At 45.2% G+C, this 22,931-nt stretch overlaps 1 protein-coding gene across 3 annotated transcripts in view; it reads right to left on the minus strand.

Annotated features, from left to right (window-relative positions):
- Positions 1-22,931, minus strand: part of SNX29 (sorting nexin 29) — a 2,112,233-nt gene that overhangs the window by 1,248,541 nt on the left and 840,761 nt on the right. For all 3 annotated transcript variants that reach the window (XM_073591167.1, XM_073591166.1, XM_073591168.1), the window contains one exon: positions 4,793-4,875. In XM_073591167.1, the coding sequence (XP_073447268.1) occupies positions 4,793-4,875 (83 nt within the window). The remainder of the gene's footprint in view (positions 1-4,792; positions 4,876-22,931) is intronic.

Genomic DNA, 22,931 nt, shown 5'->3' on the forward strand with positions numbered 1-22,931 from the left:
TAATCTAGCCAGAGGAGGGGCCAAGACCTTTGTGAACACTCGAGGTGCAGTGGCTATCCCAAAAGGCAGAGCCACAAACTGGAAATGGCGCCCTCCTATCTCGAAGCGCAGAAATTTCTGATGAGCAGGAAAAATGGGCACATGCAGATATGCATCTCTGATGTCTATCGATGCCAGAAATTCTCATCCCTGCAGGGTGGAGACTACTGTCCGAATTGATTCCATGCGGAAGGACTGAATCCTTAGGAATCGGTTCAGATCCCTTAAATCCAGAATGGGTCTGACATCCCCATTTGGTTTTTGGACCGTAAAAAGGTTGGAATAAAAGCCCAATCCCTGGTCCTTTGCGGGAACCATCATAATGACCTCTTGCGACAAAAGTCGCTCTAACGCTAGAAGGAGCGACTGCTTCTTCTCTGGGTCTCTGGGGACACTTGATCTGAGGAACCGAGGAGAGGGAAATTCCTGAAACTCCAGCTTGTACCCTAAGGTTACTGTGGAGATTACCCATCTGTCCTGGAAGTCCTTCTGCCAGAGTTCTGAGAACTGTCACAGTCTTCCCCCCATTTGAGCGAGCGGGGGCGCCTCCTCATGCAGAGGTCTTAGTGTTTTTCCCAGTAGGCTTCTTCCCCCAGGACTCCTTTTGTTCCTGGGGTTGACTCCTGTTTCTGAACCCAGACGGAGGAGGCCGTCGAGACTGCCTGGAGGCTGAAGCCCCTCGCGCTGGGGAAAGAGTCCGTTTGAAAGAGGGACGCTTACTCTTCTTCTTGACAGGTAAGAGAGTACTTTTCCCACCAGAGATTCTCTTGATATAGTCATCCAAGTCCTCTCCAAACAACCTTGCACCACGAAATGGAAACCCAGCCATTAGCTTCTTACATGGTGCTTCGGCTGCCCAATTTTTCAACCATAGGATTCTACGTATATGCACCAACCCCAGTGAAAGACCAGAGGTTTGCATGATAGAATCTCTGATGGCGTCAACAACATAACATAAGGCCACAGGAAGGTTAGCCAACCCCTGGGCCTGCTGTTCAGTTAAAACTTTGATAACCTGCTTAGCATGGTCTCTTAAGTATTGACAGACTCCAATCGCTGCAACTGCAGGTTGAGCCACTGAACCTGCCAAGGAGAAAACATCCTTCAATAGGGATTCCATCTTTTTATCTACAGGATCCCTGAGCATCTGAGCATTGTCTACAGGACAAGTCATACTATTATTTACGGAGGAAATGGAGGCATCAATGGCCGGTATTCCCCACATTTTAATAAACTTTTCTTCCATCGGATAAAGTGTTGAAAACTTTTTCGGCGGAAAAAAACGTTTATCTGGGTGATCCCACTCAGAATAAATGAGCTTTTCAAGTAAATTATGAACCGGAAAAGCATGTGCTGTTTGAGGAGGCTTCAGTGACCCCAAAGAAGAAGAGGGTTCTTTAACTGATTCAGATACGGGCAACTTAAATGTGGAGCGGACCAATCCAGTAAGGATCTGCACTAAGACTTTCTCCTCCTGGGAAGTCGCAGAGGGTCCCTCTCCACCTGATTCCTCAGAAGAGGAATCATCTGTCCCATCCTGATCCTCTGAAAGGGATTCATCTCTTTTATCCCAGAGCTCCTCTTCCTGAGGGTTTTGGGAATCAGAGGAAGGCTTAGTGCGTTTTCTTCCACTGAGTGAAGATGTAATCACGGCCATTAATCTCTCCTCTAAACCACTAATGGTTGAGGAAAAAACCTCCTGTGTAATGTATACAGGGGCTGAAGTGCCAGAGGCAGGTATAAGCCCCTGACCCTAATGGCTCCCTCTGGCTAGCTGTCCCTGGCCCCTCAGGGGGGGAGGATGCTGCAGAAAGGGGGTCCTCAGAACCCGAACGAGATCCCCTAGAGTCTCTGGTTCTTGGGGTGTTTGAACCTCTTCTACCCATAGTGCAAAGCAACAAGGCGGAGATGTCACAAAATGAACACTGACTGCTGAGCGATGTAGTCCGGCTAAAAGCCTTGCTACCAAATGCCCAGTCTGGTGTTACCATAGTAAATGCTGCCTAGAAGAATGCCTGTGTCCCACCTTACATGCGACTGTCAGCTCTGTGTCCCTCCAAAGGCTGAATGCACCTGTACAGAGTGCTTTAAATAGCCTGCAGCTTGCCTGTGTGGGCGTCTGAGCACTCTGTGCTGACGCCCCACCCCCCCCTCGAATTTCGAAAAAACGAGCGCTTCCTGCGCTGGCCGACCCTCCAGAAACAATATGGAGGAAGGCTGGGGGAGGGGGAGGAAGGAGAGAGGCCGGTAGTGATGGGCCTGTAGCCTGGCAATGGCGGCAATGGTGACGGCGGTGCTCGAGCGGTGTACAACCGCTTTACAGACACCCATGGCCTCTCACTAGCCTGGGTGGAAAATTCGTACAGGAGAAATCCCCCCATCCCATCCTACCTGGAGCCGGCCGGAGACACTGTGCAGCATGAGAACACTGAGACCGACATCAGCATGACAAGGTATGTGCTCTTGGCAGCCCCCGGTGGTCACAATAGGCATAGCATGCATTTACCTTAAAGGAGAAAACCTACTAGAATTTAAAAATTCTGTGGAATCTCCTCTTAACTTATCCAGCCGCAGGGTTCTGTTATACAGACCCAATCTTCACCTCTCACGGTGGGCTCCGTTTGAAAAAACCGTCAGAGACTGGGGCCCCCTACGAATAGGGAGATCCACAGTTCTAGCCCTGTAAAGCACTCGGCTAGAAATTAGGCTAGAAAAAACATTTTCTAATATGCAGGGTCCAGCTCTCTAAAAAAGAGAAGCGTTACAGGTTAAACCTTGTTTCTTCGGACACAAGGCCCGGGTACCATCCAATTCGGCCTAGAAAGAACACTTTGAATGGATCCGGTTCGCCTGGCTTGCCCCCGTATAGGATATCAGAGTGTCCCCCTTTGGAGCTCAGCACAGGACATCTTTATACGTCCATCACCTAAGACACTGGCGTAAAAACTGAGGTATCCCTGCAAGGGGAGGGATTATATAGGGGGCTGAACTTTCTGATAGGGTGTGCCAGTGGCCAATCACCAGTGATACCTATATAACCCATCAGTAATTACTGTGGCTCTCTGTCCTGCGATGTTCGAGAAAGAAAAGGAAGTTCAATAGCCAGTAGCCAATAGCTGCCCTTGAGTCGTTTTTGGTCCGTCGGAATAGCATAAAGACGAACGGTTTTCCCGATAGGAATTGATTCTGTCGGAAAGATTTAAAACATGTTCTATTTCTAGGTCCCTCAGAATTTCCGAAAGAAAAAGTCAGATGAAGCCCACACACGATCGGAATATGGGATGGAATGATTCAGTCAGACCTTTTCTGCCAGAGAGTCCGGTCGTGTGTACGCGGCATAACAGTTTCAACTCTTCTGGGAAGACTGTCCACAAAGTTTAGGGTGTCTCTAGGGGAATGACCATTCTTTCAGAAGCGCATTTGTGAGATCAAGCACTAATGTGGACGAGAAAGCCTGGCTCGCAGTCTCCGCTCACCCCAAAGGTGTGCTATCGGGTTGAGGTCAGAACTCTGTACATGCCAGTCAAGGTCCTCCACCCCAAACTTGCTCATCCATGTCTTTATTGATCTTGTTTGTGCACTAGTGCGCAGTCATGTTGGAACAAGAAGGGGCCATCCCAAAACTGTTCCCATAAAGTTGGGAGCATGAAATTGTCCATAATGTCTTGTGATGCTGATGCCTTAAGAGTTCCCTTCACTGGAATTAGGGGGCCAAGCCCAACCCCTGAAAAACAACCCTGCACCATAATTCCCCCTCCACCAAATTATTTGGACCAGTGCACAAAGCAAGGTCTATAAAGACATGGATGAGCGAGTTTGTTGTGGAGGAACTTGACTGGCCTGCACAGAGTCCTGATCTCAACCCCGATAGAACACCTTTGGGATGAATTTGAGTGGAGACTGCGAGCCTGACCTCACAAATGCGCTCTGGAAGATTGATAAAACATTCCCATAGACACACCTCCTAAACGTTGTGGACAGCCTTCCCAGAAGAGTTGAAGCTGCTATAGCTGCAATGGGTGGGCACATCAATACTGAACCCTATGGACTAAGACTGGGATGCCGTTAAAGTTAATGTGCTTGTAAAGGCAGGTGTCCCAATACTTTTGGTAATATAGTGTATGTTAGTCATACAGGGCCTAATGTCAGGATGACCAGAAGCTCTGAAGGCAATAAATCTACTCACAGATGGGGGTAGCAAGAGTTTTGTGACTAGCAGATATCATGATTTCAAATATCTTTTCTAGAATGGAGACTTAAGAGGATCAGGTTAATGATACAGTACTGGATCTGTATTATCTTTACATGCACATTGATTTCCTGAGTTTGTTGCTGTAGCAACCTCCCTTGTTTTAGAGCAGACATACATGGCAGGTAGCCCAACACATTTCCCATGTGTTTTCAAGCGCATGAAAGAACACCTATACCTTTAGCCTTCTGTTGGTAAAAGCTAAACACTTCCATTCCATCAACAGCTGAGAATATGTGTATTTACATGAGCTTTACAATGTAAATGGGTTTTCAAAAGCTCAAAAATCTACAAGAGACACATTTAAATTGGAAACTACAGATTATTAACAAGTACATTATTCAGACCATAAACTAACATATAACTTAAAGTAAAAATATACATTGCAATTGCAGAATTAATAGTGATGGATTATAAATTGTAGAGAAAATAGTTATGCTGAAATTAAGTGGAACAATAATATAGGACTATGCTTCAAAAAGTGTAAAGATCATCACTACTTACGAAATATCATTGAATCTGGCTCTGGGATACCTAGCAGTATACTGGTCAGTGTAGGTCCAGGTACTGGAGGGCTGGCTTCCATGCTGGGTGAAAAAAAGCATACTGGCAATCAGCAATGCATCAAAACTAAGGTTTTCATACATAATCACAATACTATCATGATGAAAACTTGATTCTCTTGATTCCAGTACTGCTTTTGCTTAAATACTACCTCTTACTGGGCTCCATTCACAGAACCAGATCACATGCGGTATTTATGTGTTTTCCCAAATACCGCATGCGTTACTAAAAATGTCAATTCACTATTGCTTTATGTGGTATTTAACGCAAAAAATGAAAACGTTCAGTAAATACCGCATAACACAGGAGTAAAAGTCAATTCACAAAAAAGTAAATAAAAACAAAATGCATGCAGTAAAAAAGTAGTGGTCCCGGCATGCGATATTTAAGGAACATACCACCCTTACCCATTCACCGAATAAAAGTGTGGTGTAAAAAATGACAGTAGGCAGTTTTTGACAAATCCTTTATTTAAAAAACAATAATAGAAAAAATGTCTCCTGATGTAGATCCATCATCAATCAAGACACCCGCTGCCGACATCGCCAACCCTAAAAACAAAAAACAAAAAAAGGTCCGCTTAACTAACTTAGTGGTGGAGGGGACCTGGTGACCCCAACCGCTTGTGACATCATCGATGCCCCTGGCCAATGACATCACAGGGTGGCGGGGTCATCCAGCCCTGCCACTTAGTTATCTAAGAACCGTCAGATGGTGGAGCTGTCAGGCGGTGGGAGCTGACTTTTTTTCTTTTTTGGGTCGGCCGTGGGGGGGTCATCGTTATTGATGATGGAACTACACCAGGGGAGATTTTATTTTTGTTTATTAAATAAAGGACTTGTCAAAAACTGCCTACTGTAATTTTTTTATACTACAATTTTTTTGGTGAATGAGTAGGGGTTTCCGATAAACCCCAATGCCGCAGACCCCCACAACCACCAGCCAGCATTGTGGGTAAGAGGCCCTTGTCCCCATTAACATGGGGACAAGGTGCTTTGGTGGGTGTCCCCTCCCTTTCCTGACCTGCCAGGCCACATGCTCAGATAAAGGTCTGGTATGGATTTTTTTTTTGGGGGGGAGGCACCACGCCATTAAAAAAAAAAAAATTGGCGTTGGGGCTCCCCTCAAAATCCATGCCAGATCCGAAAGGCCTGGTATGGATTGGTGGGGCATGCCATTTTTTTTCTTAATTTTTATTGCCGGCATTTTTCTTTTTTACATTTAGCTGACAGCTGATGACTCATCGATTGTTAAGGACGTGGCTTCCCGCTCTCTAACCACCATGACAGTTACTGATTGTTAAGGATGCCAGCGGCCACCTGCTCCTTAACAACCAGCTAGTGACAGCCTGTGATAAGGATGCTGACTATCGCCGGCAGTAAATTATCACAGGCTTTTATTACTAAAATACTGCATGACTTCACAAAATAACTCATGAGGTATTTTAGTAGCGTTTTTTGGTGAATGCTAAAAAACTTTTTGAAAAACGCTGGTGTGATTCGTATGTGGTGTATCCTGCACAAGTGGTCTCCAATAATCTGGAGAACCTGGTTATCCAGTAAGGAAATTCATATATCTATGTCTGAGGTGGTTGGAAATAAAACACAGGGTTTTTGTATTCATTTTTTTGTCTGCTTTCATTGTGATTTTTATGGCCAGAGGTTTTGTGTAAACCAAAAAGAATTACCGCGCTACCTAAACAAGCAAACAATGTAAACAAGGAGAATCTGCAGCTCAAAAATTATTGTGAGATATGCACAAATACAGTAAATAGTAAAAAACGTGAACTGCGCTAAAAATAAACATAAATATGAATTATGAAATAATGTGCAAAAAGATCCCTGATGGACCCATAAGTGTGTCAAAAACAAGCACTATAAAAATCAAGGTGATAATGTGATAAAAAGACATACACCAATATAAAGTCCCAACAGTGAAATAGAGTCCAAACAAAAAATCATGTGATGTTCAGTAAAGGTGCAATAAGGATTTGCAGCTCCACAGATGTCACCATGTGAAAAAAATCCACCACCGAATAAATTGCACGCTTACCAAAGGGCAAGCTTTGTATAAGCTTGTAAATCAACCTGATGCCCAATCAGTGGTACCATCACAGCACGACTTCCCCATATAGAGAGAGACACAGACAGGATGGCTCCGTCCGGTAGGCACATAAGGCAGTCAGCAGGAGGGACCCAGAAAAATGAAAAGACGGCTCTCCATAGTGTAAATCAGTAAATATCAAAATTTATTACGATTAAAGGTTGCACTTACGTAGAAATGCAGATTAAAAGCATGGATAAAACACAGCAGCCGGACGGGTTTTGCCCCTCCGCCGGCCCAGCCCAGCCCACCCAAGTACAGTATCGATCGATCACTGTCACTTACAAAACACTAAACACACATAACTGCAGCATTCGCAGAGTCAGGCTTGATCGCTACGATCGCTAACAGTTTTTTTGGTAGCGTTTTGATACAGACGCTAACAGTCAGGAGCTTTTTTACCTGTGAGTCTCACTACTGTACCACTAAATTTAGAGCCCAAAATGGCAAATCAAAGGTACAGTAGTGAAAAGACCTACACATTTCTGAGCATGACAGATAGTGAAGAGGAAGTCACTCATCTATCTGATTCACACTCAGAATACGAACTTGTAGACAGCGGCTCCATGACAGATAGCTCTGACGACGGAGTTGTGGTCCCTGCCAAGGTCAGGCATACCCGACCCCATTCTTCTTCTGCTGTTGTTGAGGTGCAAGAACCGCAGGTCCCTCATATGGAGCAGAGCAGTACTAGTGCCGCTATTCCTTCTGGTGAACTGGCAAGCACCAGTGGCCTAGTACACCCTGGTCGTAGTCAAACCAGCACTGCAGTATCACGTGGTGACGTGACGAGTCCAATAAGTGCAGTTCAAGCTGGCGAGGTAGCAAGCACAAGTAGTGTCCCACTGCCACCAAGAAGAAGACAAGCACAGGCCCGTCATGCCCATAGTGCCCTTCCTGCTGCATTCGCCAATCCTAATTGGGAACCCAACACTTCTGCAGCACCCGTACTTCCCCCATTCACTGGCCAACCTGGCATTCAGGTGGAAACAGTTGATTTTACGTCACTTGATTTTTATTCGCCGTTTTTTTTTTTTTTTAAGATATTTTATTGAATTTTAACAGGTATACAGTAATCATATCAGAAATATACAATACATAGTCATCAAGCATACCCAGGTTGACAATTGCATTATAAGAAACAGTGTTAATTACGTTGGTCAATTACATATGATTGAAAAGTACATGAGATTTGGTTTACAATCATCAAGTGTTGTCTGAATTATCATTTGAGTAACCTGGTCAATAACAGTAGGTATAAGAGTTGATCTATAGTTTCTCATATTTTTCTATATCAGAATGTAGGAGTATAGGTGCTTGATGGGCTCTGAGGGTGTTCTGAACGTTTACCGACCAAATTAACCCTCGCCTCCGGAAACCCCCAAAGGGTTCTGACTGTGTCCATTGGGTGGGTGTATAGGTGTGGGTCTAAGGGGCATGTCGGGTCGGTACATGTTATTGTGATGAAGAGCCCAAATTATGCGCAGGAAAGTTTTACACTCCAGGAGGCCCAAGATTGTGGGAAGTAGGCTGCCATTGACGGTCCACTAGTGGTGTGAACCTATTTGTGTGGGCCCCAGGGGCCTTTATGCGGAACAGCAGTCAAGGGGGTCATTTAGTATCTTGAGCATGAGTTTATAAAGCGTCTTTGGAGAGAGGGTGATGTATGGGGAGAAAAAGAAAAAGGGAAGGGGGCGGAGGTCCAGGGTGTGTTAGTCAATGTTGGCTTCATATTGTTCTTGGTAACTGTGGGAGAGGTAAAGTCAGGAGTGTTCGTTGAGTGCAATTCCCTATAGTGTGAACAGCATGCCCAGGTTTCTCTGTATTTGGATGAAGCGTCTTTCGATTGGTGTATGAGGTTTTCCATGTCAGCCACTCTGTCCACCTGTTGTATCCATTCTATGATCATGGGGGGAGAGATACTTCTCCAGTGCACTGGCATACATTGGTTTGCCGCATTAATGAGGTGAAGCACAAGAGATTTTTTGTATGCCGATTGCGGGATGGAGGTGTAGTATAATAGGAATTGAGCGGGAGTAAAATCTGGGGTATATGTCGTAATTTGGGTGATTAGGCGATGAATTTCTATCCAGTAGGGTTGGATGAGGGGGCACTCCCACCAAATGTGGAGTAGCATGCTGTTTGCTGCGTTACATCTCCAGCATGTCGGAGGGATGTTAGGGTGAAATTTGTGAATTTTGTCAGGAGTCCTGTACCATTTTGTGAAAATGTTATATCTGCTTTCTTGTGTTGATATATTAATAGAGCCTTTGTGGATATGATTGCATATGTGCCCATATTCTTCAGAGGTTAGGTCTAAGTTTAGGTCAGCTTCCCACTGTCATACCATTTTGTCTTCTTTAAGTTTGTGAGTCGAGAATAGGACCGCATAGACAGTTGAAATTAAATTTCGTTGGGGTTCTTCACTGTTGCAAAGGAATTTGAAAGATGTGGGTTCTCTGTGTAGAGATGCATTGGATTTATAGCTTTGAATAAAGTTTCGGATTTGCAGATATTTATAGAAAGGGATGTAGTAGTCTGGGAATTTGGAGGACATGGCTTGGTGTGTCAGGAGTTCTTCGTTTTGAAAAAATTGTATTTTAAGTCGAGGTCTGTGTGGGTCTACCGTTGGGTTGCGTAAGGGCTATGGGAGCTAAGTACGCCCCCAGCTTGGCCAATCTTTTTATGGCCAAGTGGGAGGAGGACGTCATCAATGCCCAGGGCAGACTGGAATTGGCCCTTTGGGCAAGGTATATTGACGACGTCCTCCCCCTATGGGATGGCAGCGAGGTCGCACTTCAGGACTTTATGTCGTTTCTTAATGATAACAACAAAGGTATTAAGTTGAGTTTTGAAGCCAGTCTTGAAGAAATAAACTTTTTGGACTTAAAAATTACTGTTAAAGGGGACAAATTTATAACATCCACTTATTTCAAGCCGACTGATAAAAACTCCTACATTCCCCTTGACAGTTGTCACTATGAACCTTGGTTGAGAGCAGTCCCTCATGGCCAGTATGCACGTTTAAGACGGAATTGCACTGAAGTTGCTACTTTTGACAACCAGGCAACTGTTCTTACCAATAGGTTCATGGAAAAGGGGTATGACAGAGGTGTTTTGTCAAGAACGCTTCAAACTATACGGGATAAGGATAGGACATTGCTTTTAAGAGATAAACAACAGGATAGGGACAATATCCAATTTTCTTTGCCATTTATTACAACGTTTTCAATACAACATCGGAGTGTCAGGAGGTTGATCCAGAAACACTGGCATATTCTAACCAGTGATCAAGTTCTTGGCACTATACTACCGAAAAATCCCCAGGCTGTATTTAAAGGAGCATCTTCCCTTGGTAATAGGATTGCCCCTACGGTTCAAGACCCACCAAGTTTAAATATAATTTCTTTCAGAACCTCACTGGTTACCATAGATGTAAAAAGTGTCAGGTCTGTACCATTTACAGATGTAGAGTCAGAAAAATCAGTCAGTTTACTTCTACCAGTACCTCACGTACATATCGGGTAGAACCGTTCATAACCTGTTCGTCTGAAGGTGTGGTCTACCTTATACAGTGTCCATGTGGATTACAGTATGTGGGGAGGACCAAAAGGGTTTTATTAATAACTCCTGATCATTATTTATTTGGTTGGTTAAGCCTACTGTACAGTTGTTTTTATGGTTTAGCTGTGGATTGTGGGGTGTATTGGGGTGGTTGCTCTGAGCCTCTGTCCACCGAGCTTCATGAGTTTTTTCATTAATGATGTTCAAATCCATTGGGCCGTTTCTATATTATTTTACATATTTATATATTTGTGGCACAAGTCATGGGTTCTTTGGAGTTTCCACATAAAGGTTCAGTGTCAATATTTTATATAATTTTATGGTCCAAATATAGCGGGTTTATCTTATGCACAATGATATTTCTTGCTGTGCATTCTGGGGTTGTACCACTAGATGTCAGTAATTTTCATTGTGGCTGTGGCCCCAATTGTCAAAATCATTTTATTTCCGGTCCTGGAATATCCTTCAGGACTTAAGATTTTTTTATGTATTGAATATTTACTAGATCAGTGAAAGGTGCTGGTTATTTGAGCGTTCGTTTACGTTCAATTACCAGATATAAGTTACATCATTGCTGAGATGGACAACACACTCCATGTGGGTTTATTTGTACCATCTTCCTAGCATGCCGATTGCTTCCCTGTCAAGGTCTGCGATTGATATGAATATGCATCCCTTACGAATTTTTGACTAACAATCCTTTTTTCATTGGGTATGCCCTTAATATATATATTAAAAGCCTCTGGTAATAAAGAGGTTTTTACTATTTTTATTTTTTACGCATATTACCAGCACCTTACGTTTTTGGCTGAACTCTCATCAGATAAATATGTACGGGTGCCCCATAGTTTTTATCCTTGTCATTGTTTGGTGGGACGTGTGGAGCACCGGAGTGACACAAGACTTTTGGCCCCTTTTATTATAATCTTTATCACAATTGGTATTATCTATTAACACTTACAAGCCATTCGTTTCTGGCTCTGTGGTCCATATCAAGCATTGTGGATGCTCATTGGTGGATCGTGGCTCAGAGCGAGGCTTGGCTATGAGGTTCTGGTACTTAGGGAGGTGACGCAGCGCGCCGCCCATGCCCCTGGATGACGTGACCTATCACGAAAGGCGTAGGGCGACGTGCTGACATCATCTCCTGTCTTTGCTTTTACTTCCAGCAGGACGGGTCTGTCCTTGTGTGTTCAGCCGACACAACGGACTTTAGGCTTGTTTACGATAAAACGTCTAAGTGTGTTTTTGTCTTTTTATACTGAATAAATGTAAAAGGTTTTACACGATCTGAGTTTTCCCATTTTTGTTACATGCTACGCTTCCCATCTACGCCGATCTGTTCAATGTGATGATCCGAGGTACAGCGGCAGTCCAACATGGGAGATACACTTACCATCACAGCTGACATGCCTTTCACGATCCTCTGTAATGGGGGATCATCTCTGTCTGGTAAAGAGTAACCCCTTCTATACTGGTGGTGAATCACATTTCTGCACTATACAACAGTTGAAGACCCTCTCTTGTGGACTTTTTTGCGGTTTCTTCTGTTTTGCATGGGTGAAGAATTTTTTATCACCTATTTAGAGACTTTTTTGGTTTATTTTGTGTATCATTTATCCAGTTTGATTATAGATCACACCATTAGTGATCACAGAGATTTATACTATGCAACATATTATATATATTCATTTGACTCTATGCATCACATTAATTCAGACTGGGGTATATAGAATACCTAATTTGGGTTGAGATTATTAATTTATTCTCTATGGTTATATATTAGCGCAATTCAGGTGTTTGCTTATTTGCATCAGGTCAGGCCTGGTTCAAAGTCCGGATTGTCTTCCAGAGGGGTCATGGGTCCAAGTGTAGGTCTCAGATGTAGGTGTTTGCATGCCGCTTTAAAGTTCAGCAGTGTGGCGTCAAGTAATGGATGTGATTTGATTTCTTTTGGAGTCTTGTTAGGATTGATCCAAGGTAAATGTTTTAGTGGGATTGAGGTAAATGCGTGTTCAAGCTGGATCCAATCTTTGTTGTGGCCATGTACATGCCAGTCGATAATTCTGGTCAGGTGGCATGCCCAGTGGTATTTTTGGATGTCTGGTAGGCTTAGTTCTCCCTGTAATTTGGGGAGCGTCACTCTGGCCCAACTTAGCCTGAGCATTTTGGAGGTCCATATTAGTGTTCTACACATCCTTTTGTATGCAGGTAAGAAAGATAGTGGGAGTTTTATGGGGATGGCTTGAAAAAGATAGAGCAATCTGGGTAATACGTTCATTTTCAAAATGGCTGTCCTTCCAAACCATGAGAACGGTCCTGTATGTCACTTTTGCAGATCGCCTTGGATGGTTTGAAGGACAGGTTGAAAATTTTGCATATAGTGGTCTGTCAGTCTATTGGGGATTCTAATACCAAGGTATGTGATGGCGTGGGGTTCCCAGCAAAATGGGAAGTTGTTCTTACATTGTGTGACTAAAGCAGTAGGCAAGGTAATCTTTAGGGCTTTCGATTTTGAAAAATGTATTTGTAGCTTAGAGAGGGATTTGAAAAGTGAGAAGTCCTTGAGAAGGTTAGGGATAGTATTTATCGGATCTGTGAGGAAGAGCAGGATATCATCCGCATAGGCTGCTACCCTATATTGTTTGTGGTTTATGTCTAGGCCTTTGATATCTGGGTTCTCTCTAAGTTTACAAAGTAGGGGTTCCATGGCGAGTATGAAAATCAACGGGGACAGTGGGCATTCCTGTCTGGTACCATTGGAGACGGAGAAGGCGTCCGACAGGTGACCGTTTACCCTAATTTTGGCTGCGGGAGTTGAGTATAGAGCTAGAATCATTTAAAGTAGGTGCTGTGGTATGCCCACAGCTTGTAGGGTTGCTGCCATAAAATCCCAAGCCACCCTGTCGAACGCCTTTTCTGCATCCAGGGACAGAAAAAAGCCTTGTGTAGACATGGTGGAGAGCCAGTGGTGAATATTCAAAGCTTTCATAGTGTTGTCCCTAGCTTCCCTGCCAGGGACAAAACCTACTTGGTCCATAGATACCAGTCTGGGGATTAGGGGGAGGATGCGGTTGGATAAGGCTTTGGCGTATAGTTTGACGTCTACATTTAGTAGCGATATGGGGCGATAGTTGGAAACCAGCATTGTGTCTTTGCCTGGTTTAGGGATAAGGGTGATGTGAGCTTCTAGGATATCTTTGCTGGCTATACTGGAGGGTGTGAAGCTATTGAAGGCCTTAACTAGCTGGGGGACAAGTGTGTCAGGGAAGGACTTGTAATAGCTGACCATCAGGCCGTCCGGACCGGGGCTCTTACCTGGTTTCAACTGTTTTAATGCATTTAAGGTCTCTTCCACTGTCAGTGGTAGGTCTAGACTGGTGGATTCTTCAGCTGTGAGGGGTGAGGGAGAATATTGGTTAAGGAATTCATGGATCGCTGCTGTCCATTCATCTGAAGTGGTTGTTAGCTGAGGGGTATGTAGGTTGTATAATTTAGAGAAATATTGCAGAAATTGGTCTGTTATTTCTTTCGATTTTACTAAGGCTGTACCAGTGGGATCTTTGATCATGTGAATAGTTTGTGCCGCTTTTTTAGCCTGTAAGGCTCTGGCTAACAGTTTCCCCGATTTATTACCAAATTCGTAGAAGCACCTTTGAGTTAACGTGTATTTACGTTTTAGTGTCTTGTGTAACTCTTCCAAGAGTTCTTCTCTTGTGCGAGTCAGTTCCGCCAGTGCCTCCGTGGCTAGGGAGGCCTTGTGTTTTTGTTCCAGGGTGGAAATACGTTTAGTTAGTTCCACTATTTTTGCTTTTCTAAGTTTATTTCTTTTAGCGGCCATAGAGATGAAGGAATCCCTAATTACACATTTGTGTGCAGCCCAGATTGCCTCCGGAGAAGAGTCTTCTTGCACGTTGTCTGAGAAGTAATGTGTAAGGTTTTGAGATATGGACTGTGATATTTCTGGATCGGTGAGTAGGGAGTTATCAAGGCGCCAGATGTGAGAACTCCCCGTTGTGGTGGGTATGTTTATGGTCATGGTTATGGGATTGTGGTTTTACGGAAAAAGACCACTTGTTGCGTATTTGGGGCATAGAGATTGGCAATGGTAATAGGCCTATTGTGAAGGTTGCCCTTTACAAAAAGGAACCTTCCTTGTGGATCCCTTTGGATGTCTGTTATGTTAATTGGGCAGTTTTTAGATATAAGAATGGACACCCCTTTTGACTTGGCGTCTTTATTGGATGCATGGTATACTGTCGGGAAGTGTCTGTCATGTAGTTTAGGAATGGTGTCCGTTCTGAAATGTGTTTCCTGAATAAGCGCAATATGGGCTTTAGATTTCAGCAAAGAGGAGAGTAATTGTGACCGCTTTTCGGTTGTGTTGAGACCGCGTATGTTTATAGAGCTAAGTTTGAGTTGTGTGTAAGGTTGAGCCTTATCGATTGTTATGTGGGTGGGTCCCATTGCCTCCGCCAGGAATGGATGGGTATGGGGAATAGAGGGCAGCAGGTCGGGAAAAGTGAACTCTGTTATAATTTGGGTGAACTGAAGTTTGGGTTAGTAAACCCTATGAGGTAACCGATGAGGCAACGAGGATTCTGTTCACTTGCCTCAGTAACAGTAGGGGATCGGTAATGTACAGAGTGGGAACAGTGTGTGCCCCGCACACTACGGAATTGCACCCTGCCCCACTACTGTGTGGGGGTTGGTTATAAATTGACACGAGAGTGTCTGAGAGCCTGAAAGTCACGAATGTCACGAATGTCCTGCTACCATCTGACCATTGAAAGGAATGAGGGAGGGTGTGCACAGTTCCAGGAGGTGTACTGCGAGATGGGACAAAGTCTGATTATTGGGGGGATACATATATGGAGATTTAGAGCGTTAGGTGAATTCAGGTAGGCATAGGTATAATCCACCACCTGTGTGTAAGTGTTTCAATAGTGAGCCATTGCATCGTACTTGTGGTCAGTGCGAACGTCTGGAGATGCCATTGGGCCTCAGTGAGGCCATCAGCGTAAAATCCAAAGTGCGACTTATATAATGGCAATCATGTAGCAATTAGAAGACTTTTAAATCATATAACTAAGATATCAGTCAACAGAAGGATATACATTCAAATATTATAACTATTGTGTATTGCTAGGGTGCAGATTCCAGTTCTTATTGATGAAGAACATAGTCCCGGTCAGTACATGGCATGTATACACCGCAATATATCAGATGAGAAAGTGTCTAAGAACAACAGTTGCTGGTTTGAAGAGCAAAGACCTGTGTGCCTGTTTGTAAACGCTGTCAGGTTTTCCGGCGGTGGTAGTGACTCCGGGAGCAAGAGGGTCGGCTGGCAGCGCCGCAACATTCTGTATGGATGCCTACAGGTGTGGTAAAAGGTGCCCCTGGTGTGGGAGGGGGTCAGTCCGTGAGCCGGTCAGATCGGTGTTGAGCTCCGGCCAAGTGTCCATGTATAGACGAGGCGTAGTTCCCTAGCCGTGTGAGCGGGGAGTGTTCAAATCCGGGTCTGGAGGTTGGTCGACGGGGGTTCTCGCGTCCAGGGTCCATTGGTTTGACGATCGGATGTTCATCGTAGTGCCATGTAGGGTTCCGACTGCGGTCCACCATGCACCCTGTATGGGATGTATCCAGAAAAGGAAGTCCGGGACATGTGTGCAGGTCCTTCTGTTTAGATCCGGAAGCCGGTCGCCGAGCATTATGGGGATTGTAGTTTTAGGTGCATATTGATTTGCGTGGACACTGCCTAAATCGATCATAGTGCATATCCCACCAGCCGTCGTATGTGGGGGATAGTCTGTGAAGTGCAGGCAGGCAGATCATAAAGGCACTGTGGGTACAGGAACCAGATAGTAGTGTCCGCTTTTGAACATTGGAAAACAGTCAGAACATTAAGACTTCAACTATTAAAGCATGAACGAGCCGAACATGGCGTAACAGCAACGGTGGATTACTGAGTACCCGTAAGGGAGTTTAACGGTCTCGTCTGGCTTTCCTCGAGCTGGGAGAGTTGGAGGGGCTGGAGTTGTGGTGGGTGATGCAATGAGCATTTTGATGAGCCGGTGCTGAGGGAGAAGTCTCCTCCTGTATCTGGTGCCTTGTGTCTCCATAGGCTCTTCAGGCGGGTGTTCCCTCCTCACGGCAGAACTGCGAAAGTCAGCGTACCAGTTGGGCACCTCTACCCACGGATGTTTAGAGTGTCACAAAAGTGAGGGAGATCCTCAGGCACCTTCAGAAGTGCCGTGCGACCTTGGGCGGTGGCCGAAAGGCAGAAAGGGAACTTCCACTTGTATGTAATACCCTTTGAGCGGAGAGTGTCCAGCAGGGGGTCTCAGGTCTCTGCGGTGTTGAAGCGTTATTCCTGAGAGGTCTTGATAAATTTGGACGGTCTTCCCCTCATGTATGATTTGTGGTTTGCCTCTGGCCTGTCTGAGGATTACTTCTTTGGTTTTAAAATCGACAAGGCAGCAGACTACATCCCTTGGGGGATTTGTGTCCCGTCCTTTGGGTCTCAGAGCACGGTGGATCCTTTCCATTGCGATGGGGGTCTGATGGGGTCTATTCAAAAGTTCATTAAATAAACTCGTGATCAAGGGTGATATTTGGTCCCCCTCGATCGTTTCAGGGAGCCCTCTGATCCTCAAGTTATGACGTCTGCCTCTATTGTCGAGGTCTTCTAGGTGCCTTTGCATATCCCTCATTTGGAGGGTATGATTATCTACCTGCTGCGTGGTCCTACGCAGCTGTGTGTCCTGGCCATTTTTTCTGCAGCCTGCACTCTATCAGTGAGCGCACGGATGTCTAAGCGTAGTTCCGAAATGGCCGCCAAGAGGCTATCCTTTATATCCGCAGCAATCGTCCGCAGGTCGTGGATGTTTAGGTGAGGTTGTGGGGGGTCCTCCATGTCATCCCTGTTCACAGAGATTGAGGGGAGAGTGACAGGTGGCGATCCCAGATGTGAGGGAGCTGCAGTCTGTGAATTCCTGAGGTGGGAAGACGCCATGTTTCCTCTGCCTGAGCGGAACATATCAGAGATATTGTGGCCCGTAGTCCCCGGTTGTTCCCTGGGCGAGTGGGACCAAGAGGTAAAGGAGTTCCGCGAGGCAGTCCCCATTTTTTTAGCCGAGTTTAGGTTGATTATACCTCCGTTAGGCTGAGTTCAGGTCATGTAGTAGCAGGAGCTTCTGATCTAAGCAGCCATCTTCATGCCAGGTCAGGCCACGCCCCCTTTATTCGTTGTTTTTCACCGAAGATCTCTATAGATCTACTGTGGACCAAAGCAATTTGTACGCTGGTCAACACATCGCCACTATTTCCCAGTCCGCCCTTGCCAGAGATTGGAGACCAATTACGGTTTCCGAATTTAAGCTCTTTCTGGGCATATTCCTCAACATGGGCATAACTAAAAAGAGTGAGTTGCGGTCATATTGGTCCACTGACCCAATTCACCATATGCCCTTGTTCGCTGCCTCCATGACCAGGGCACGATATAAGCAGATCTTGCGGTTCATGCATTTCAACAACAATGAACTCTGTCATCCTCGTGGAGACCCTGGATACAATTGGCTCTACAAAATTCGGCCCATCGTAAACCACTTCAACCAACGTTTTGCTGACTTGTTTACTCCCCATCAAGTTGTCTGCGTTGATGAGTCCCTGATTAAGTTTTCTGGCCACTTGTCATTCAAACAGAACCACAGGCCACAGGCTATACATGTAGTTTTATGGTTTACAAGGGCAAAGATAGTCACGTAGAGCCGACAAACTGCCCTGACTACATATGAAGCGCTGGCAAGATTGTGTGGGCCTTGGTGTCACCCTTATTCGGAAAGGGGTACCACTTGTACATAGACAATTATTACACGAGCGTGCCACTTTTTAGTCACTTGTTTGATCATCAGATTGGAGCATGTGGCACCGTACGATCTAATCACCGGGGCTTTCCCCAGCGGCTTGTAGATTCCCGTCTTAGGCTGGGGGAGAGAGCCTGCTTGAAGTGTAATAACTTGCTCGCTATGAAGTGGAGGGATAATAAGAATGTTTTTGTTCTTACCTCCCTTCATGCAGACACGACGGTCCAAATTACTATGGCGACTGGTGTTGTGGAGAAACCCCTCTGTGTCCACGAATATAACCTTAACATGGGAGGGGTGGACCTCAATGACCAGTTGTTGGCACCGTACCTAGTTGCCCGTAGGGCCAGACGCTGGTACAAAAAAGTGTCTGTTTATTTATTTCAATTGGCTTTGTTGAACGCTCATGTGCTATACAGAGCTTCAGAATGGAATGGATCCTTCCTTAAATTCCAGGAAGAGATCGTCAGAGCCCTTCTGTTTCCAGACGGTGCTCCACCTCACCATCGCCAACCCAATGCAGTAAGCCGGCTGCATGAGAGGCATTTTCTTTATGTCCTCCCGAGTACCCCTACCCAACGAACCCCCCAAAAAAGATGTTGTGTCTGCAGCAAGTGCGGATATAGGCGTGACACCCACTATTATTGTCCCTCCTGTTCTGACAATCCTGGTCTTTGCATTGGTGAATGTTTTGAACGCTACCATACACTAGTATTGAGTATTAGCTTAGGGTACAGCATTGCACAGACTAGGCACACTTTCACAGGGTCTCCCAAGATGCCATCGCATTTTAAGAGACCCAAACCTGGAACTGGTTACAGTTACAAAAAAAAAGTGTAAAAAAAAAAAAAAAGTAAAAAAAAAAACAAAAACAAAATATATAAGATAAAAAAAAAACAAAATTAGTTGTTTTATTGTTCTCTCTCTCTCTCTATTCTCTCTCTATTGTTCTGCTCTTTTTTACTGTATTCTATTCTGCAATGTTTTATTGTTATTATGTTTTATCATGTTTGCTTTTCAGGTATGCAATTTTTTTATACTTTACTGTTTACTGTCTTTTATTGTTAACCATTTTTTGTTTTCAGGTACGCCATTCAGCTGCAGCGCGGATTTATTTATCTTGACTGCAACAGCGTTTGCTCCCATGATACATAAAGCCGTGACTCCAGCGCTGTCGGAGGTGATTTCACCACCACAGTTAAAAAAAAGAGCATATATGCCGAAGCATGAGGGCAGCAGGAGCGGAGGAGCGATTTGCTCCTAACTTTTGGGGCGGATGCCCCCATGCTTCAGCATATATAAATGGTGCATGTATGCCCCCATGCAGGCCCGGACTGGGACAAAAAATAGGCCCGTGCATTTTAGACTGAGCAGGCAATTTTTCCATGGTCCGGGGTGGGTGGGGTGTCAGTCCTCCATGCTGTAATGATATAAATATAAAGGGGACTGCACTGTAATGTTTACAGTGCCCCTTTTCAGTGCAGTCCCCTTTATATTACAGTGTCCTTGCAATCATGCCCCTCCCTTTTACTCTCGACTCACTGTGCAGATCTCCAGCTCCTCCCGCCCCCTGCTTCCTTACATCAGAGTCCGCACAAACCTCCCTTACATCAGAGTCCGCACTGAGCCCCCTTACATCAGAATCCGCACTGAGGTCCCTCACATCAGAGTCCGCACAAAGCCCCCTTACATCAGAGTCTGCACAGAGGTCCCTTACATAAGAGTCCACACAGAGGTCCCTTACATCAGAGTCCGCACAGAGCCCCCTTACATCAGAGTCTGCACAGAGGTCCCTTACATCAGAGTCTGCACTTAGCCCCCTTACATCAGAGTCCACACAGAGGTCCCTTACATCAGAGTCTGCACTGAGCCCCCTTACATCAGAGTCCGCACTGAGCCCCCTTACATCAGAGGCCGCACAGGGGTCCCTTACATCAGAGTCCACACTGAGCCCCCTTACATCAGAGTCTGCACAGAGGTCCCTTACATCAGAGTCTGCACTGAGCCCCCTTACATAAGAGTCCGCACTGAGCCCCCTTACATCAGAGTCTGCACAGAGGTCCCTTACATCAGAGACCGCACTGGGCCCCTTTACATCAGAGTCCGCACTGAGCCCCCACTTACTGTAAGGGGGAGCTCTGTGGACTCTAACGTAAAGGGGAACGCTGATTTAAGGGGGTCTCTGCTCATCAAAGCCCCCCTCTTGCATCAGAGTCCACAGAACACCCCTTAAATTAATTTTATATATGTACACTGGACTGGAAGGCAGGAGAGAGGGTGAGCTTACTCACCCCAGGATGAGGCTCAGGAGCATTTTTTAATCTTGAGTTAAATCTTCCTTCACATCTCCCGGGGATGTGTGGGTGGGACGGACGCAGGGGCGTGGGCGGGGCAGACACAGGGGGTGTGGGCGTGGCAAACAGGAGTAGAGGGGTGGGAAGAGGAGGCGCAGTGTCTGAGCAGGCAGTGGAACTGTCAGCGTTGGCTGAGTTGTGTGTGAGAGAGACACACAGCTCAGCCGCTCAGCCAATCAGCCTCTAACGTAGTTGCACCGGAGCCTGGAGATGACACGGGCACGGCCGTTTAGCGGTGGGTGAGCGGCGGCCACGGCCTGTGTTAACCCTGTCCAGGCCGTGGGCGCCGCTTATCACCCGCTGTGCAGCCTGATCATCAACAGGCCACGGAGCGGGTTGCCCCAGCCCACCGGGCAAATGCCCGGTCTGCCCTATGGCCAGTCCGGGCCTGCTCGCATGCTTCGGCATATATATATTATATATATTTTAGGAACAGGTTCCTTTAAGAAATGTTTTATTTTTTACTATTTTTTTTTGTATTTGCTTTGCAGGAATGGTATGTCTTACTGTTATACTGTAATGTTACTTTGTTTTATTGTTAACCATCATTTGCTTAGCAGGTATGCCATTCAGTTGCAGCGCGGATTTATTTATCTTGACAGCAACAGCGTTTGCTCCCACGATACATAAAGCCATGACTCCACTGCTGTAGGAGGTGATTTCACCACCACAGTTAAAAAAAGAGCATATATGCCGAAGGAGCGATTTGCTCCTAACTTTTGGGGTGGATGCCCCCATGCTTCGGCATATATAAATGGTGCATATATGCCCATCATTAGAAGTGGGTGGATGAAGGGAGGTATTCTAATGGTGGGCATACCCACCAATCAACCTCTTTTTTTCGTTCAGCCCACAGGCTGCATGAAAAAAAAGATTACAGTATATGCCCAACAAGGATCAGCAACGTACTGGTATGTTGCTGGACTTTGAGTGGTTATAGCAGAATGATGCCTGCAGGTTTAGGTATCATCTTGGTATCATTCTTTTCAGCCAGCGGTCAGCTTTCATGTAAAAGCAATCCTAGCAGCCAATTAGCCTCTAGACTGCTTTTACAAGCAGTGGGAGGAAATGTCCCCCCCTCCCACCGTCTTCCATGTTTTTCTCTGGCTCTCCTGTCCCAACAGGGAACCTGAGAATGCAGCCAGTGATTCGGCCAGCTGACCATAGAGCTGATCAGAGACCAGAATGGCTCCAAACATATCTATGGCCTAAGAAACCAAAAGCTATGAACATTTCATGACTTAGATTTTGCCGGATGTAAACAGCGCCATTGGGAAATTGGGAAAGCATTTTATCACACCGATCTTGGTGTGGTCAGATGCTTTGAGGGCAGAGGAGAGATCTAGGGTCTAATAGACCCCAATTTTTTTCAAAAAAGAGTACCTGTCACTACCTATTGCTATAATAGGGGATATTTACATTCCCTGACATAACAATAAAAATGATTAAAAAAAAAAAAAATGAAAGGAACAGTTTAAAAATAAGATAAAAAAGCAAAGGTGAACGCAAGCGTCGGTCTGGCGTCAAATGTAAACAGCAATTGCACCATGCATGTGAGGTATCACCGCGAAGGTCAGATCGAGGGCAGTAATTTTAGCAGTAGACATCCCCTGTAAATTTAAAGTGGTAACCTGTAAAGGCTTTGAAGGGCTTTTAAAAATGTATGTAGTTTGTCACCACTGCACGTTTGTACGCAATTTTAAAGCATGTCGTGTTTGGTATCCATGTACTCAGCCTAAGATCATCTTTTTTATTTCATCAAACATTTGGGCAATATAGTGTGTTTTAGTGCATTAAAATTAAAAGAAAAGAAAAATGTATTGTTTTTTCTTTTTTCAATTTTCAAAACTTTGTGACAAAAAAAGCGAGGTTTGCAAAATACTCACCATACCTCTCAGCAAATAGCTTGGGGTGTCTACTTTCCAAAATGGGGTCATTTGGGGGGGGGGGGTTGTGCCACCTGGGCATTCCATGGCCTCCAAAACTGTGATAGGCAGTGAGGAGTGAAATCAAAAATTTACACCCTTAGAAACCCTGAAGGCGGCGCTTGGTTTTCGGGGTCCCGTTCGCATCTAGGCTCCCAAAAGTCTCACACATGTGGCATCCCCGTACTCAGGAGAAGCAACAGAATGCATTTTGGGGTGTAATTTCACATATGCCCATGGCATGTTTGAGCAATATATATTATTTAGT

Source organism: Aquarana catesbeiana, linkage group LG06 (genome assembly GCF_042186555.1).
Source record: "Aquarana catesbeiana isolate 2022-GZ linkage group LG06, ASM4218655v1, whole genome shotgun sequence".
NCBI classification, from domain to species: Eukaryota; Metazoa; Chordata; class Amphibia; order Anura; family Ranidae; genus Aquarana; species Aquarana catesbeiana.